This window comes from Mchenga conophoros, linkage group LG4, assembly GCF_057382185.1.
Source record: "Mchenga conophoros isolate Kocher_MC1m ecotype Shallow Benthic linkage group LG4, M_conophoros_male_GT1.1, whole genome shotgun sequence".
NCBI classification, from domain to species: Eukaryota; Metazoa; Chordata; class Actinopteri; order Cichliformes; family Cichlidae; genus Mchenga; species Mchenga conophoros.
Window position 1 is genome coordinate 24,442,546 of NC_140529.1, and position 17,714 is coordinate 24,460,259.

At 38.5% G+C, this 17,714-nt stretch overlaps 1 protein-coding gene across 2 annotated transcripts in view; it reads right to left on the reverse strand.

Annotated features, from left to right (window-relative positions):
• The window catches only part of LOC146576132 (nuclear GTPase SLIP-GC-like), a 106,640-nt gene that overhangs the window by 75,081 nt on the left and 13,845 nt on the right, over window positions 1-17,714 (reverse strand). For both annotated transcript variants that reach the window (XM_085271186.1, XM_085271187.1), the window contains exons 8-19: window positions 15,947-16,034; window positions 14,772-14,988; window positions 14,432-14,650; window positions 12,433-12,639; window positions 12,165-12,340; window positions 11,479-11,572; window positions 11,309-11,396; window positions 11,070-11,191; window positions 10,660-10,833; window positions 10,419-10,573; window positions 10,173-10,290; window positions 9,932-10,040 (exon numbers count right to left, since the gene is read on the reverse strand). In XM_085271186.1, the coding sequence (XP_085127312.1) occupies window positions 9,932-10,040; window positions 10,173-10,290; window positions 10,419-10,573; window positions 10,660-10,833; window positions 11,070-11,191; window positions 11,309-11,396; window positions 11,479-11,572; window positions 12,165-12,340; window positions 12,433-12,639; window positions 14,432-14,650; window positions 14,772-14,988; window positions 15,947-16,034 (1,767 nt within the window). The remainder of the gene's footprint in view (window positions 1-9,931; window positions 10,041-10,172; window positions 10,291-10,418; window positions 10,574-10,659; window positions 10,834-11,069; window positions 11,192-11,308; window positions 11,397-11,478; window positions 11,573-12,164; window positions 12,341-12,432; window positions 12,640-14,431; window positions 14,651-14,771; window positions 14,989-15,946; window positions 16,035-17,714) is intronic.

Genomic DNA, 17,714 nt, shown 5'->3' on the forward strand with positions numbered 1-17,714 from the left:
CAGAGACCTGAAAATTTCCATGATTGTTCACCAAAGCCTGCTGTCTCTTACGGTGAAAGAATGATATCGATACTCCAAATAGATTTCAAGTCACAAAGCGTTGTTTGAGGGCAAGTCAAGGCAGTTTTTGCTTCGCTCTACTCAGTTATGGTGCATTAGAAGTCAAATATCTTTAATAATTCATATTTTAATGATAAATTGTAAACACTGGAAGATTCCCCCATCTCTTCTGAACAAAACGGTGTAAGAATGACCTCTCTAGCCCCTACGGTTTGGAAATTATGGTCATTTGTTTGAGGGGAGTCCTCACTATGAGAAATAGGCTGCAATAATCCTGTGCCTCTCTGTGCTGCGTGTGTAAAAAGAGGCACATGTTTTGGCGGGAAAAAGTACACAGGCTCTCTGATTGGTGGATTCAAATTCAGCAGCTCCCAGGCTGACCTAGAAACTTACTTCTCTCTCCCTGTGCACTTTTTTGCTGATTTTTTCATTTAACAAGTATATTTGAGGGACCCTCAGCATGTTCAGCATTTTTTCAGCTGTCCATTTTGCTTTTCCAATTTTTCTGTTTAACTTATTACTATTGTGCTAAATCATACTGTTTCTGCTATTTTATAAGATTTGTGCTTAATATAGTATTTCTGCTTTTTATAGAATTTGTGCTTAATATAGTATTTCTGCTTTTTATAGAATTTGTGCTTAATATAGTATTTCTGCTTTTTATAGAATTTGTGCTTAATATAGTATTTCTGCTTTTTATATGATTTGTGCTTAATATGGTATTTCTGCTAAATTATAGTATTTCTGCTTTTTATAGGATTTGTGCTAAAACATAGTATTTCTACTAAATGTAGTATTTATGCTTAATCATACTATTTCTGCTTTTTATAGGATTTGTGCTTAATATAGTATTTCTGCTAAATTATAGTATTTCTGCTTTTTATAGGATTTGTGCTAAAACATAGTATTTCTACTAAATGTAGTATTTATGCTTAGTCATAGTATTTCTATATATTTCTGCCTGGTCCCCAGGCAGCCAATCCTCTGTGAGGACTTAGACATTCAAATTTTCAAATCAGGGCCTGCACGGTTTCCCAGCCAATCATATATGTGTCCTGAGGAATTCAAATTTGCATATTGGGGACTTCATGGCTTCTAAGCCAGCCAATCATATCTGAGGGCTGAGGAATTCAAATCCACAAATCAGGGCCTGCACAGCTTCCCAGCCAGCCAATCATGTATGTGGGCTCCAGGTATTCAAATTTGCATATTGGGGAATTCGTGGCTTCTAAGTCAACAAGTCATCCGTGTCATATATCTCTAAAAATTCATATTTTAATGATAAATTGTCAACACTTGAAGATTCCCCCATCTCTTCTGAACAAAACGGTGTAAGAATGACCCTTCTAGCCCCTACGGTTAGGAAATTATGGTCATTTGTTTGAGGGGAGTCGTCATTATGAGAAATAGACTGCAATGATCCTGTGTCTCTCTGTGCTGCGTGTGTAAAAAGGATGCACCTGTTTTGGAGGGAAAGAGTGCACAGGCTCTCTGATTGGTGGATTCAAATTCAGCAGCTCCCAGGCTGACCTAGAAACTCACTTTTCTCTCCCTGTGTGTGTGTGTGTGTGTGTGTGTGACAGAGAGAGAGAGAGAGAGAGAGAGAGAGAGAAAGGCTTTTAATGGGATGATCTCATTCTAAGATTCAAATTCAATATATTTAGACTGGTTGACTGAATTGGATCTTGTGTGTGTGTCTCTCTGTGCATGTGTGTTTTCTTATGTGTACATATTTGTGATTGTGTGGCTGTTATAGATTTTTTTGCTGATTTTTTTCATTTAACAAGTATAGTTGAGGGACGTTCAGCATGTTCATCATTTTTTCAGCTGTCCATTTTTGCTTTTCCAATTTTTCTGTTTAAGTTATTACTATTGTGCTAAATCATACTATTTCTGCTATTTTATAAGATTTGTGCCAAATACCGTATTTCTGCCAAATATAGTATTTCTGATTAATTATAGTTTTTTCTACCAAATCATAGTACAGTATTTCTGCTTTTTATAGGGTTTGTGCTTAATATAGTATTTCTGCTAAATTATAGTATTTCTGCTTTTTATAGTATTTGTGCTAAATTATAGTATTTCTGCCAAATTATAATATTTGTGCTAAAACATAGTCTTAATTTAAAATTACAATATTCATAGTTCATCACAGTGTCTCTGGTAAATCACAATATTTCTGCTCTGTTGTACTATTTTTCTAAATCATAGTGTTTCTGTAATGTTTAAGTATTTTTGGCTAAATATATTCTTTCTGTTATCTTATACTATTTCTCCTAAATTCTTGTATTTTTGAGAAGTTATCATGTTTCTGGTAAGTTACAATATTTCTGCTAAATTCTGCTATGCTATTGTATTTCTGCCAAGTATTATGTTTCTTCTAAGATATTGCAGTTCTGCTAAGTTATTCCATTTTAGCAAACTTCTTTTGCTTCTGCAAAGTTTTTACAATTTCTGCAACTTTTCAGCTTTTTCAGCTACTTTTTGCATACAGCTTCAGCTTTAAGCATCCACACTGCATTTTCGCAGGAAATGCAAATTTTTCTAGTTGTGTGGATGCTTTAAGCATCCACACTATTGAGTTCCTGTTTCTCTTTATTCTTTATTATTCTAGTTGCTTCCGTACACTTTTTGGCACTTAACTACTTCCACAATTTTCAGCCGATTTTCACCGTTCAAATTTTAAACTATTCTGCTATTTCTGCTAATGTGCGCTATGACTTTTGGTATTTTTTGCTATTATACTTTTTAAAATATTAAGCTTTTTTCCTTTAATTTGTCCCATTGAAATGAATGGGAAACTTCTGCAATTCTGCTAAAATTTGCTTGTTTTTGAAACTTAACTACTTCCTCATATTTTCACCTAGAACAACCATTCAAACTTTAAAATGTTCACAAATTATTGGGCTATTCAGGTATGATTCAGCTTTTTCAAATCTTTTACTGTTTTACTTTTATGCCTCTTAAAGTTTTGAGTTGCAAAATTGTGATTTTTCACAAAATACATGCGTTGTTATGGTTGCTATGCTCTTGGCTTCCAGTGTGTCACTGAAGGTTTTGCAATTTTCACTTCATGTCCGAACAACTTCTTGCTACTTGCTCAATTTTCACTCAACTTCCACAAATTATACATCAAAACGTAGGTATTTTTGCTGGCTTTCAGAAAATGTCACTATCATTGTTGTGGGATTTATAGAATTTTTGCAAATCTCCTCAGACCAACACAAGGTCTCAAAACTCTCCATATAAAGTCAATGGAGAGCTTGTTCAAAATCATCGCTGGATTTCTGTAATGAGAGGCATATTCGAATCGTCATATCTCCTTAACGAAGCGACTTTAAGACATGAGGCTTGTCCCCGAATATCTTCAGACACCCCTGACGCTCACAATTCAAGAATTTCTTTCTCACCTATTACCGTTCTGAAATGAGTTGGACTTGTTTGAGGGTAGGAAATTCGTCCTTCGCTCAGATTTCTTCAGATTTAAAACTCTGGAAATGAACCACTTTTTTCTCTCGTCATAATTTTTTTTTGGATTTCCACAGAGACCTGAAAATTTCCATGACTGTTCACCAAAGCCTGCTGTCTCTTACGGTGAAAGAATGATATCGATACTCCAAATAGATTTCGAGTTACAAAGCGTTGTTTGAGGGCAAGTCAAGGCAGTTTTTGCTTCGCTCTACTCAGTTATGGTGCATTAGAAGTCAAATATCTTTAATAATTCATATTTTAATGATAAATTGTAAACACTGGAAGATTCCCCCATCTCTTCTGAACAAAACGGTGTAAGAATGACCGCTCTAGCCCCTACGGTTTGGGAATTATGGTCATTTGTTTGAGGGGAGTCCTCACTATGAGAAATAGGCTGCAATAATCCTGTGCCTCTCTGTGCTGCGTGTGTAAAAAGAGGCACATGTTTTGGCGGGAAAAAGTACACAGGCTCTCTGATTGGTGGATTCAAATTCAGCAGCTCCCAGGCTGACCTAGAAACTTACTTCTCTCTCCCTGTGCATTTTTTTGCTGATTTTTTCATTTAACAAGTATATTTGAGGGACCCTCAGCATGTTCAGCATTTTTTCAGCTGTCCATTTTGCTTTTCCAATTTTTCTGTTTAACTGATTACTATTGTGCTAAATCATACTGTTTCTGCTATTTTATAAGATTTGTGCCTAATATAGTATTTCTGCTAAATTACAGTATTTCTGCTTTTTATACTATTTGTGCTAAAACATAGTATTTCTACTAAATGTAGTATTTATGCTTAATCATAGTATTTCTATATATTTCTGCCAGGTCCCCAGGCAGCCAATCCTCTGTGAGGACTGAGAAATTCAAATTTTCAAATCAAGGCCTGCACGGCTTCCCAGCCAATCATATATGTGTCCTGAGGCATTCAAATTTGCATATTGGGGCCTTCATGGCTTCTAAGCCAGCCAATCATATCTGAGGGCTGAGGAATTCAAATCCACAAATCAGGGCCTGCACGGCTTCCCAGCCAGCCAATCATATATGTGGTCTCAGGCATTCATATTTGCATATTGGGGAATTCGTGGCTTCTAAGTCAACAAGTCATCCATGTCATATATCTCTAAAAATTCACATTTTAATGATAAACTGTTAACACTGGAAGATTCCCCCATCTCTTCTGAACAAAACAGTGTAAGAATGACCGCTCTAGCCCCTACGGTTAGGAAATTATGGTCATTTGTTTGAGGGGAGTCCTCACTATGAGAAATAGGCTGCAATAATCCTGTGCCTCTCTGTGCTGCTGCGTGTGTAAAAAGATGCACCTGTTTTGGCGGGAAAACGTAAACAGCCTCTCTGATTGGTGGATTTAAATTTGGCAGCTCTCTCCCTCTCCCTGTGTGTGTGTGTGTGTGTGTGTGTGTGTGTGTGTGTGTGTGTGTGTGTGTGTGTGTGTTTAGTGGGAGAGAGAGGACCCTGCCCTTATTTGGCAGCATGTCATTGTAGGATTTAAATTGAATATAGTTAGACTGGTTGACTGGATTAGAGCCTGTGTTTGTGTGTCCCTCTGTGCATTTGTGTTTCAATAAGTTATTACTATTCTGCTAAATCATAGTATTTCTGGTACTTTTCGGTACTTGTGCTAAATACAGTATTTCTGCTAAATTATAGTATTTCTGCTTTTTATAGGATTTGTGCCTAACATAGTATTTCTGCTAAATTATAGTATTTCTGCTTTTTATAGGATTTGTGCTTAACATAGTATTTCTGCTAAATTATAGTATTTCTGCTTTTTATACTATTTGTTCTAAATTATAGTATTTCTGCTTTTTATAGGATTTGTGCTTAATATAGTATTTCTGCTAAATTATAGTTTTTCTTCTTTTTATAATATTTGTGCTAAAACATAGTATTTCTACTAAATGTAGTATTTATGCTTAATAATAGTATTTCTATATATTTCTGCCAGGTCCCCAGGCAGCCAATCCTCTGTGAGGACTGAGACATTCAAATTTTCAAATCAGGGCCTGCACAGTTTCCCAGCCAATCAAATAAGTGTCCTGAGGCATTCAAATTTGCATATTGGGGCCTTCATGGCTTCTAAGCCAGCCAATCATATCTGAGGGCTGAGGAATTCAAATCCACAAATCAGGGCCTGCACGGCTTCCCAGCCAGCCAATCACATATGTGGTCTCAGGCATTCAAATTTGCATATTGGGGAATTCGTGGCTTCTAAGTCAACAAGTCATCCATGTCATATATCTCTAAAAATTCATATTTTAATATTAAATTGTCAACACTTGAAGATTCCCCCATCTCTTCTGAACAAAACGGTGTAAGAATGACCGTTCTAGCCCCTACGGTTAGGAAATTATGGTCATTTGTTTGAGGGGAGTCGTCACTATGAGAAATAGACTGCAAAAATCCTGTGTCTCTCTGTGCTGCTGCGTGTGTAAACAGATGCACCTGTTTTGGTGGGGAAAAGTGCACAGCCTCTCTGATTGGTGGATTCAAATTCACCAGCTCCCAGGCTGACCTAGAAACTTACTTCTCTCTCCCTGTGTGTGTGTGTGTGTGTGTGTGTGTGTGTGTGTGTGTGTGTGTTTGTGTGACAGAGAGAGAGAGAGAGAGAGAGAGAGAGAAAGCCTTTAAATGGGATGATCTCATTGTAAGATTCAAATTCAATATATTTAGACTGGTTGACTGAATTGGATCTTGTGTGTGTGTCTCTCTGTGCATGTGTGTTTCCTCATGTGTACATATTTATAATTGTGTGGCAGTCATAAATTTTTTTGCAGATTTTTGTCATTTAACAAGTATATTTGAGGGAACCTCAGCATGTTCAGCATTTTTTCAGCTGTCCATTTTGCCTTTCCGATTTTTCTGTTTAACTTATTACTATTGTGCTTAATATACTATTTCTGCTTTTATAGGATTTGTGCTTAATATAGTATTTCTGCTTTTTATAAGATTTGTGCTTAATATAGTATTTCTGCTAAATGTAGTATTTATGCTTAATCATACTATTTCTGCTTTTCATAGGATTTGTGCTTAATATAGTATTTCTGCTAAATTTAGTATTTCTGATTAATTATAGTTTTTATACTAAATCATAGTACAGTATTTCTGCTTTTTATGGGATTTGTGCTAAAACAAAGTATTTCTACTAAATGTAGTATTTATGCTTAATCATACCATTTCTGCTTTTTATAGGATTTGTGCTTAATATAGTAATTCTGCTAAATTATAGTATTTCTGCCAAATTATAATATTTTTGCTAAAACATAGTCTCAATTTAAAATTACAATATTCATAGTTCATCACAGTGTCTCTGGTAAATCACAATATTTCTGCTCTGTTGTACTATTTTTCTAAATCATAGTGTTTCTGTAATGTTTAAGTATTTTTGGCTAAATATATTCTTTCTGTTATCTTATACTATTTCTCCTAAATTCTTGTATTTTTGAGAAGTTATCATGTTTCTGGTAAGTTACAATATTTCTGCTAAATTCTGCTATGCTATTGTATTTCTGCCAAGTATTATGTTTCCTCTAAGATATTGCAGTTCTGCTAAGTTATTCCATTTTAGCAAACTTCTTTTGCTTCTGCAAAGTTTTTACAATTTCTGCAACTTTTCAGCTTTTTCAGCTACTTTTTGCATACAGCTTCAGCTTTAAAGCATCCACACTGCATTTTCGCAGGAAATGCAAATTTTTCTAGTTATTATTCTTTTTCCGCCTGAAATTTTGGACCTTAACTCGCCCCACAGTTTTGAGACAAGGTTCACATATGATATATCATTGTGTGCGGCTGGAGCTGGAATGAGTTGCTATGACTTTTGGTGTTTATTACTTCTATAGTTTTTTAAATATGAATATTTTAATGCAAGTTTTTTCCCATTGAAATGAATGGAGAACAAGAAAACTTCATTTGTGGTGTGCTGGCTCACTCTAGTGGTATGTCGGGAGTAATGCGAGGCGGCCGCTGTGTCCCTGTGGACGCTTTTATTTTGTATAACTACCGGAAGTAGTTCCTGTGTACTGACGCTAGCTGGGTAGCTAGCGCCGCGTCGCTTAAAAAGCAGCCGGGCTTGTCTTAAACTTAAGAGGCTGACACTCGCTAAACCACCCGATCGCTCGCCAAGCGACTGTTTCACACTGGACTTATTTTTCGTTTATATGGGCCGATGATGCTGGTCGATGAGGAAAAACTAACTGAGTTGTTTGGTGGTGGCTAACGCGGAGCTAGCTAGCCACCGGTATGTGTCTCTTGCCCCTCATATGTGGGGAAAGAAACATGTGAGGCGGCCGCCGATCGACCGGTTTTCAGGTGAGAATGTAGGTGTGTAAACGTCAAATATCTGCTCGTTTTGTCAAAACATCCCATATTAGCAACAGATTTCTCACGATGTTGCTGCTAGCCGGCTAGCTAGTTTGGCCGGCCGGCTAGCTAGCTCGGCTAGCTAGCGCCGCTTCGCTCAAAAGCACCCAGGCTTGGCTTTCAGTGAGGCGTCTCTAACTCCTTTCACCCCCGATCGCTCCGCAAACAGTCTTTGTCTTAGCTGGACTTATTTTTCGTTTATATGGGCCGATGATGCTGGTCGATGTGGAAAAAATAACTGAGTTGTTCATATACCGGTGGCTAGCTAGCTCCGCGTTAGCCACCGGTATATGTCTCTTCCCCTCGTATGCGGGGAAAGAAACACCGATCGACCGGTGGTGGCTAACGCGGAGCTCAATCGTGGATAAGGGAAACCCAATGCAGGAGAAGCAGGCGGCTGGTGAACTGAATTTCAGGTAAGACGTTATTAACTGCACTCTATTTGGGTCAGATATAAACCGAGTTTAGGTGTAGTTTATTTTCGTTGTGCTGACAGTTACAATAACTGTACTGCGTGCTAGCTAGCACCACGGAGTTTCTATACAGCTGTGCGCGCTAAGTTACTGATGTTGAACTTTATGACAGCCTCCCCTATTTTCAGGCGAGAATGTAGGGGTGTAAACTTCAAATATCTGCTCGTTTTATCAAGAAGTCCCATATTTTATCAAGAAGTCCCATATCTCTCACGATGTTACTGCTAGCGCCGCATGGCAGCTAGCTGGCTAGGGCGGCTTGGCTGACACCTAGGCCGGGCTGACTGATACCCAGGCCGGCTCACGCTCTCGTTTCACCGCCGCATGGCGGCTAGCTGGCTAGCGCGGCTTGGCTGCCACCCAGGTCGGGCTGGCTGACACCCAGGCTGGGCTGGCTGACACCCAGGCCCGCTCACGCTGTCGTGTCACCCCTAGTCTTTCGTGATGACTCTTGGTTGGCTGCTGGACTTATTTTTCATTTATATGGGCTGGTGATTCAGTATGAGTGTCCGGTGAACTGAATGTCAGGTAAGACGTTATGTATATGTAAGGTAGTGACTGGAATAAGTCACAAGGTGTCGCTGTTGAGCTGCATATATGTTGTAAATTTTAGCAATTTTGACCATTTGTCCTCTGCAGGACACCGTAGTTCAGATTTCTCGTTCGCGTGGGCGCCATCTTGGTTCAGTGTTTACTGTGATGTGCAAAGGTAAGCACTGTCAGTGGCGAACTGCATTGGTTTTGTTTAAAAATAAGTGTTCCACTGTGTAAAATAGCGGTTTGTCATTTAAGCTGAGCATATATTTTGTTTATTGAGAGGTTCATGTATTGTCTGATGAGAGTATGAGACAAAGATATACTTTTCTTTCTTACTCTCATATAAAATATTTAGCTTTTATTAAATAGTTATCTGAATCTTACAACCAAAGTTTGTATAATAATACACAAGATTGGCTGTAGACCATTGTTAATCATTCAGAACACTGTGTAAAAATAACAAAAAACAAAAAGTGAATGAAAAGTGCATAAATATTTATTTTACGTGTTTGATGTGTGTGGCAGGGCGTGGTCTGCAGTGCCGCTGCAGGGGAGGTGGACCCACCTCAGCGGCATCTGCAATCACGCCTCTCAGGTGTAAAGTCTGTGCTCTCTCTGCTTTTTTTTTTTTTTTTTTTTTGTGTATGTGTCGGGCTATGAGATGAAAAGCTACAGCCGGCTGTGTAGGTACAGCAACTATGTGTGAAAAGTGGTCCATAACGTAATGCTTCAAAGTGTGTTCATGCAAACATTGTTGGGTCTGCTTATGAACCTCTGCGCACAGCGTCTACAAATTGGGGCTGTACGAAGTCACCTCATCTTTACACAAAACTGTAAGCTGTCATCTGTGAGGCGCGAGCGGTGTTTGGTTTTACCATAGTTCATGGTGGAGAATGGCTGCTCTGCTGAGTTTTGCTCTCTGTAGCTGTTTGAATGGCAAACTATACTGATTAGCGGCGGCATAGGCACACTTAAAATTTCTTCAGAAATTTTCGCTTTCTAGTATTATCTCTTACTCTTGTAGCCTTCTTCCATAATGTTCACAATTGTCTCTGTCAGACTGCTGTAGACTTTATTCTTCTGTTCCCGGATCATTCTGTTCAGTTTTGCCTTAATTTTTTCTTCCTTAGAGACAAAACATGAAATACAGATGAACGTCGTTTTAAATTACATCAAGCTATAAAACTAATTTTTCATTTTTTCCTTTTACTCTACTTTACTGTTTGAATTGATGTATAGGAAAGTTTCATCTCTTACCTCTGTCTTGAGAAATCTGAGCTGCAGTTCAGTATTTTTGTACTTTTCAATCAGAGAATCAGTGTTAAGAGAAAAACTCTTGATGACTCCGTTGAATGCTCCACATTCTGAGTCATTTCTAAAACATGTAAACATTGTGGTTATTAATGGCAGAGTTGGCAAGTTTATATTTGAAAATTGTGATATGTTATAAATTACATATCTTGAATAATATTATGTCACTGTTTAGAACTTGTCTTTTCTTACGGGAAGGTCTCTCTGAATTCTTCATCAATGCTGTCGGTCAGACATGAAGCCAACATCATGTTAAGGTTAATTAGGGTCTTGTTCTTTGGTTTGTGGACGCCACCATTCTTAACAACACGCTTCAGTACCTTGTGAAAAGCACCACACTTCTTTCCCTAAAGCAAAAAAGAAAACAGAATTATTTAAATACATATTACTGTTAAATATGTAATTTTTTTGTAACTAGATTTAAAATACATACGTGATACAAGAAGTTCTTGAGTTTTTCTCCGTATGAACGTTTGGATTTCTCAACGCCATCATTAAGACATTTTTCAAAGGTCGTAATGGTCTCTTCCATTTCTTTGTTGATATTTGCAAGTTGAAGGATCATGTTTCTCTCAAGTTCTGAACACACCTCACCTTTTTTATCATCCTGAAAAATATTTGAAGGAATAAAACTATAAAAAAAAAATACTTATTATTTCTTATAGATCTATAAACTCCACTTGGCTTTAAGTCACTCTACTGTAAGTAAAACAGAACGGCAAAAATACATGAATCAATTGATCACTTAATAACCTATAAATTAATACATAAAAAAACATAATAAGAAACACAAAGACATTTGAGAAATCCCAACATGTAAGAGTTGGTTTTACTTGACCTTACCACTCCTCCGGAGTTGGCTCCTTGAATCAAAGCAAGAATCCCATAAGCTCCACTCACATAGTTTACTATCTCAGAGTGACAGTCATTGAGCTCTTGCAAAAATCCCTGAAGTTTGGGTATTTCTGTTAAGAAGAAATTTCAGTGCCACAGTTTGAAATTACGTACTATAATTCAAATTAAATAATTCTTCTTTCAGTCAGAGCAAACTAAAACAACATGTGCATCAAGACTTCACCTACCAGTCTCTTCTGGACTTAGATGCTTCCCTTTTAGGAACTCTTTGGAGCTCACTGTGAACACTTTGAAACTGTCGTCAGTGAAGTGTTTCTGCGGAAAAATGATTTAATTTTAAAGCATCTTTGCAACTGTGGAGAGTCTGTATTATTTTCTGTCAGCCTATAAAACTCACATTAATCTTGCTTCGCTTGTTGAATTCTTTCCTTACTCCATCCTTGGCTTGCTGGTTTCTCATTACTATTCGATCATGGATATGAGCTCGTGAACTACAAGAAATGTGCACATCTGTACTGTTACCGTCATCACTATTATCATCACCATCATTAATTTGGGGCAGGCTGGGCGGTTTTGATTTATTCTTGGCCTTTAGGTGAAAATGTGGGAACCAAGCAGAGCTTTGCCTGACTTTTGCACACCTGTAACTCTTTGTTAACACATAGATTGTCTTTAAAGACTGGCTGTGGCAATGTTTCTCTGCCTGATGGTGCTGGTACTCCAGTTTGTTGCCTTCTATTTTTAAATGTCTGGTCTGGTTAATATCCTCTCATACTTGCTAACTTGGGTTGTCAGAGCCTCACACCAAAATACTTACCTATTCACTACAGTCTTTCCTTCCAGCCAGTCATTGAGTACTCTCTCCCAAACCACCACCTTAGGGTGGTGCTCTCCACTAAATCACCAGTTCATTGTATACATTTGTTTCATTGGAAATAAACCTATTGAGCTTCAGTTGTGCGAGTCTGCTTTGCGGGTCCAGTCATATATGATTATATGGCTTTATTTGCTTAATGTATTTATTTTGACTGTTTAAAAAAACAAACTCGCAAATATGGGAGTTTGCATGGAAAATGTACTTACAGATCATCTGAATCATCAAGAAGATCAGACTTGGTGCAGATAAAGTGAATTTGCTGACATTCGCCACCATTTTCAATCAGACTACTGACACTTTCCAGGATCTCCCAGGCTGCTTTCTCACATGCTGCTCGATTAATTTCAGTCACAATCCACACAGTAGAACAATCTCCAACTATCTGAAAGGAGAATAACATGTCTCAGTGCTTAATAGAAACATGACTGTTTACAGACAACACAGTATAAGCAAAGAGCAGTAAATGTGAATTACCCCTTTCCACATCTGATCTCTGCTCTTGTTACAGTCGCCATTTCCAGGAAGGTCCACAAGTGTGACATGCTGGAGAAAAGGATTGTTTGGCACCCTGACAGTCACACACTTCACTAGTGGCCAAAACCACTTTTTTCCTTCATTGCCTTCTCCTTGTTTTGAATCACTTCTTGTGTACTTGACACATTTTGCAGAAAGTTCATTAGCCTGCAATAAATAATAAAAGCAGTGCAGTTTAATTTTAATCCTACAGTTTAAGTGCTTTACAAAAACCATTAAAAAGTCCGTGACATAAAAAAAACTTAAAGAAATTGGATCACTAAAAAAAAAATATATATATATTTTTTTTAATCATTTTATTTTTTGCTTTTATATTAAACACAGCATGCTTATACAGATTCAACTGAGGACAATTACTACATTTAGCATTTGTGAACTTATAAGTAAAAAAGAAAAAGGAGAAAAAAGAGGAAGAAAAAATTATAACAACATTAACTAAATAAAGAGTAAAATAAAATAAGAAAATTCGCGCAGAGCATGAGGCATGAATTATGATCAGTTAATTAAGAATTCTAGAAATGGCTACCAAATCGTACAAAAACTCGCCAGTTTCCCCTTTCTATCAAATATTATCTGTTCCACCCTGGCCCAGACACCATCTCATTAAGCCACCTTTTAAAACACGGGGCCGAAGAAGACCGCCACTGTAAAAGAATAAGTTTCTTTGCAGTCAGCATTGTAATTATCTGTTTTTGTGAAAAGGAAAAAAGATTTGATTGATGCAAATGATCCAATTATAGCCAGTGTACCATCAAGTGGTACTTTTTTCCTAAATTGGTTTGAAAACCACGTAAAAATCTGGCTCCAAAAAGCTTTAAAGACAGGGCAATGCCAAAATAGATGTGCAAGGGAACCTTCGTCAATTTTCGATTTAAATGATCAGATTGTGTCATGTACAAGCTTCCCCTTGCGTTATATTGGATCAAGACTGAGGAGAAATTCAGGTCATGTGAAACCCTTTTTAAAACAATCAACCATTTGATAGTTTTGAGTAAGTCTCTAATTATCATTCAAAACCAAAATGAAAATAGATTTTTGAATTATTTAAAAGTTTTTATTCTCTATTTAAATAACACTTACTACACTCTTGTTCTCAACAGCAGAAACTACTTCATGTGGGAATTTTGCATAGTTTTCAACCACTTTGCTCAGCAGTTAATTTCTAAAGAGTGATTTAAAAAGGGTAGTGTTACGTTCCCCTAAAAGGGTCCAGGCGGTGAGGGGGAAGCAACAAAAAGTGTCCAGGTCAGAAAAAGGAGTCAAGGAGGCAAAAGGGTTAAGTTAAAGAGTTTTATTAAAGTAGCTCAACTAAAAGAGACGGACAAGCCGCTATCACCATTTAAGAAAAACAAACAAAACTCAGGCGTTGGTCAATAAAGTAAAACGTAAGCCAAAAAGAGAGCAGCTCACTAGCTGAAAACCACCAAAACACAGCTCACTAGCTGCAAACACCACAAACACTCAGCTCACTAGCTGTAACCACACTACTGGCACTCTGGCCCAGAGCTCACCTTTCCCTGGGCTTAAATACTTTTAATTACTGATGTGAGTCAGCTGTGTAACAGGGAAAGGTGGCACCTCAGGCAGAAGAGGTGGTGGGACACACCCACACAGGCACCTTCAGGAGGAGGCCCTGCTAAGGCCGTAACAGGTAGTTAGGTTAGAACAGGGAACTGATCACTGTTGTGTGAAGAGGTAAAGGTTCTTAGACAGACAGACAGACCACTAGATCTGTTTTTGGTGTTTTGTGTTTTTTGGACTTTTGGATCTATGCTGCATTCTGTTTTCAGAAGTGAGATGTGTTTCCAATTTGTAATCTTTTGTCAATTTGGTCAGTTCCCTTTTGTGTCCAAGATGTCCTAGTTTCACCTGTGTCCCCTTCCCAGCATCCCCAGTGTGTCCCCCTGTCTGTTATAGTAGTAATATGAGTTTGTCTTACTGATTCACATCTCAAAATCTTTCGCCTGGATTGGAGAAATTCTGGAATTTCTTTGAAATATTTGTTCTCCATGAGGTTTTCAGAGGACTTCTCTTTCCATTCTTCTCCATAAAGTGCTGTCAGCTTTTCAACAGCATCACGATAATCATCGTATTCCTTGTCCTGATCTTCAATATTGTCAAGAAACTGACAAAATGACCACAACTCATCTTTCCACTCCTACAAAAATAGATGACAAGCCATTTATTGGAGGAATGTACCCAGCCTTAAGCTCCAAGAACTGCACTATAACAAATGATTTAGTTTTAAGTACAAATCAAACTTTGAGAATTCATTTTACCTCCTTTGTGATGAACTCAATTTCTGCCTCATACTTTGTGCTACGTGTGTTGGCTTCCACTTTGATCATGACTGAGGTGCAGGCATTGATGCGTCCTGAGGGTAAAAGATTCTTCTCTTCAATGATGGCATTTATCAAAGAGCTCTTTCCAGCCCCAGTTTTACCAATGACACCAACCAGCTCCCTCTTGTCTGTCTCCAAATCACTGATCTTTTTCCTGTTGAACAAGATTTTAAAGATGGGTTAATTGATTCAGTCATGAAAACATTTTTAAGCATGCTTCAAAAGGTTTAAAAGAGAGTTTTGTTATTTTTAATAGTAATCACTACTAGGTATTTCAGTTTTATAGACTCGCTCCACTAATTGTTTACTGTATGTTGTTTTGATCTACACCTTCTTTTTTGTGTCAGCTAAAGTGAAAATGTTTCCTTCAAGAGTTGGTAGATACCGGGAACAGGAAAAAAAATGTAGCTAAGTCACCAAAACTTCCTAAAAATATCAGTCTTTGTTGGTCTTAACTTGGAAAGTTTTAGTTTACTACCGAATCATTCCGTCATCTATAATTGTGCGGCTGTAAGTCAAAAGTATGATGTAAAAATAACTAAACAAAGAACCAACACGTCAAACAGACTGACACAAGAAACTAACTGGTGACTATTGAACCAAAAGGGTTCATGTTCATGATGGCACTGTTGTCTCACACCACCATTTGGTTGGGGGCCTTTTTGTTTTGAGTTTACGTGTTCTCTCTGTGTTTGCCTCTGTTCTCTCCAGGTACTTTGGCTTTCTCCAACAGTCCAAAGACGTGCAGTTAGTGCATTTAGGTTAATAAATTTTAAATCCTCATCAATGTAGTTACTCATTCCTGTGACTGTATCTTGGTGTAACCAGTGTGACTTCCATAAAGTTTGTTTGGACTGAATCATTTTAATTGTTCTGATCATGTGAATATACTGCTTATTTTTGCGTGTGTCAAGACTCTTGAAAAGGGACCATCTTCTCTGTGTGACTCAATTACACATAACTAGCAGTTTTTGAGGATGTTTTACAGATATTTTCTGCATTTTTGGTTTCTTCAAACACAATCTCTCTTTGATCTGTTTGTGAAACTGTCACATGATCAGGAGTGGAACCAGGCCCATACATTACAAAATATGAAAAAACTTAATACTCACTTTAAGAAATCACTGAGTTTGTCTTGGTCATTTAGTCTTTCATGTACAAATGTCATGATGCTTTTCACATCAGACAGTATGATTGATTCTGTGGACAAAGAAAGGAAAAAACTATTTACAACAAATACCGTATTTTCGCAACTATAAGGCGCACATAAAAAAGCCTTAGATTTTCTTTAAAAAGTGCGGCGCGCCCTATAGTGCAGTGCGCCCTGTGTGTTGTAAGGAGGACGTAGTAGAGAACACCATGAGAACGCTAGAGGGTGAAGTGTGGGCGTTGATCGTATATACACCGGGACAATTGCACATACCTGTATAAAAGGACAGGTATGTGCATTATGTGGAACATCGTTGTTTTAACAACCCTGAAAATGGCAAAGAGACACGCTTATGAAGCACAGTTTAAACTGAAGGCCATCAGCTACGCGGAGGAACATGGAAATCGAGCAGCCGCGAGAGAATTTAAGATTAATGAATCGATGGTTCGCAAGTGGAGGAAGCTGGAAAACAAGCTCCGGCAGGTCAAGAAGACGCAGCAGAGTTTCCGCGGACATAAGGCGAATTGGCCCGAGTTGGAGGAAAGACTCGAGCGTTGGATCATCGAGCAAAGAACGAGTGGGAGAAGCGTTTCGACGGTCACCATTCGGCTAAAAGCAGTTTCACTAGCTGAAGAGATGAACATTGAACATTTCCGAGGAGGTCCGTCTTGGTGCTTTCGTTTCATGAAACGGTGCCATTTTTCCATCCGGACCAGGACTACGGTAGCGCAGCAACTTCCAGCAGATTATAATGAAAAGCTGGCCATCTTCCGCTCCTACTGCAGCAAACACATCGCCGACAAACACATCCAGCCCAGCCACATCACTAACATGGACGAGGTGCCGCTCACTTTCGACATCCCGGTGAGTCACACTGTGGAGAAGAAGGGGACCAGCACGGTAGCGATACGCACAACGGGGCACGAAAAGTCTTCTTTTACTGTTGTGCTTGGCTGCCATGCTAATGTACAGAAACTGCCACCTATGGTGATTTTTAAGCGAAAGACTTTGCCTAAAGAGAAGTTTCCAGCAGGAATCATCATTAAGGCAAATGAAAAGGGCTGGATGGATGAGGAAATGATGAAAGACTGGCTGAAGGAGGTGTATGTAAGGAGACCAGGTGGTTTTTTCCACGCATCACCATCGCTGTTGATCTGTGACTCTATGCGTGCCCATCTCACAGCCGATGTGAAAAAACTTGTGAAGCAAATGAACTGTGAGCTTGCTGTCATTCCGGGAGGCCTGACAAAGGAACTCCAACCGCTGGACATCGGTGTGAACCGCCCGTTCAAAGTAAGGCTGCGAGCGGCCTGGGAGCGATGGATGACCGATGGAGACCACAGTTTCACCAAGAGTGGAAGGCAGCGCCGGGCGAGTTACGCCACAATTTGCGAATGGATTGTAGATGCTTGGGCTAACATGTCTGCTGGCACTGTTGTTCGAGCTTTCGCAAAAGCCGGCATCATTTCCGAGGAGCCGCACGGCACGGAAAGTGACTCTGACGGTGAAGAAAGAAACCTGGCATGTTTGATGGAGATTTAGTGCAGCTGTTCAATTCAGACACAGAGGATGAGGACTTCCATGGGTTTGATTGATGACAATTACCGGTAATAAAAATGTGAGTTCCAAACTCAGTTTTGCTCCCGCTTTATTTTTAAACACGCATAATTGTATGCGCCCTATAATCAGGTGCGCCTTATGTGTGTGTTAAATACAGTAATGGCACACAT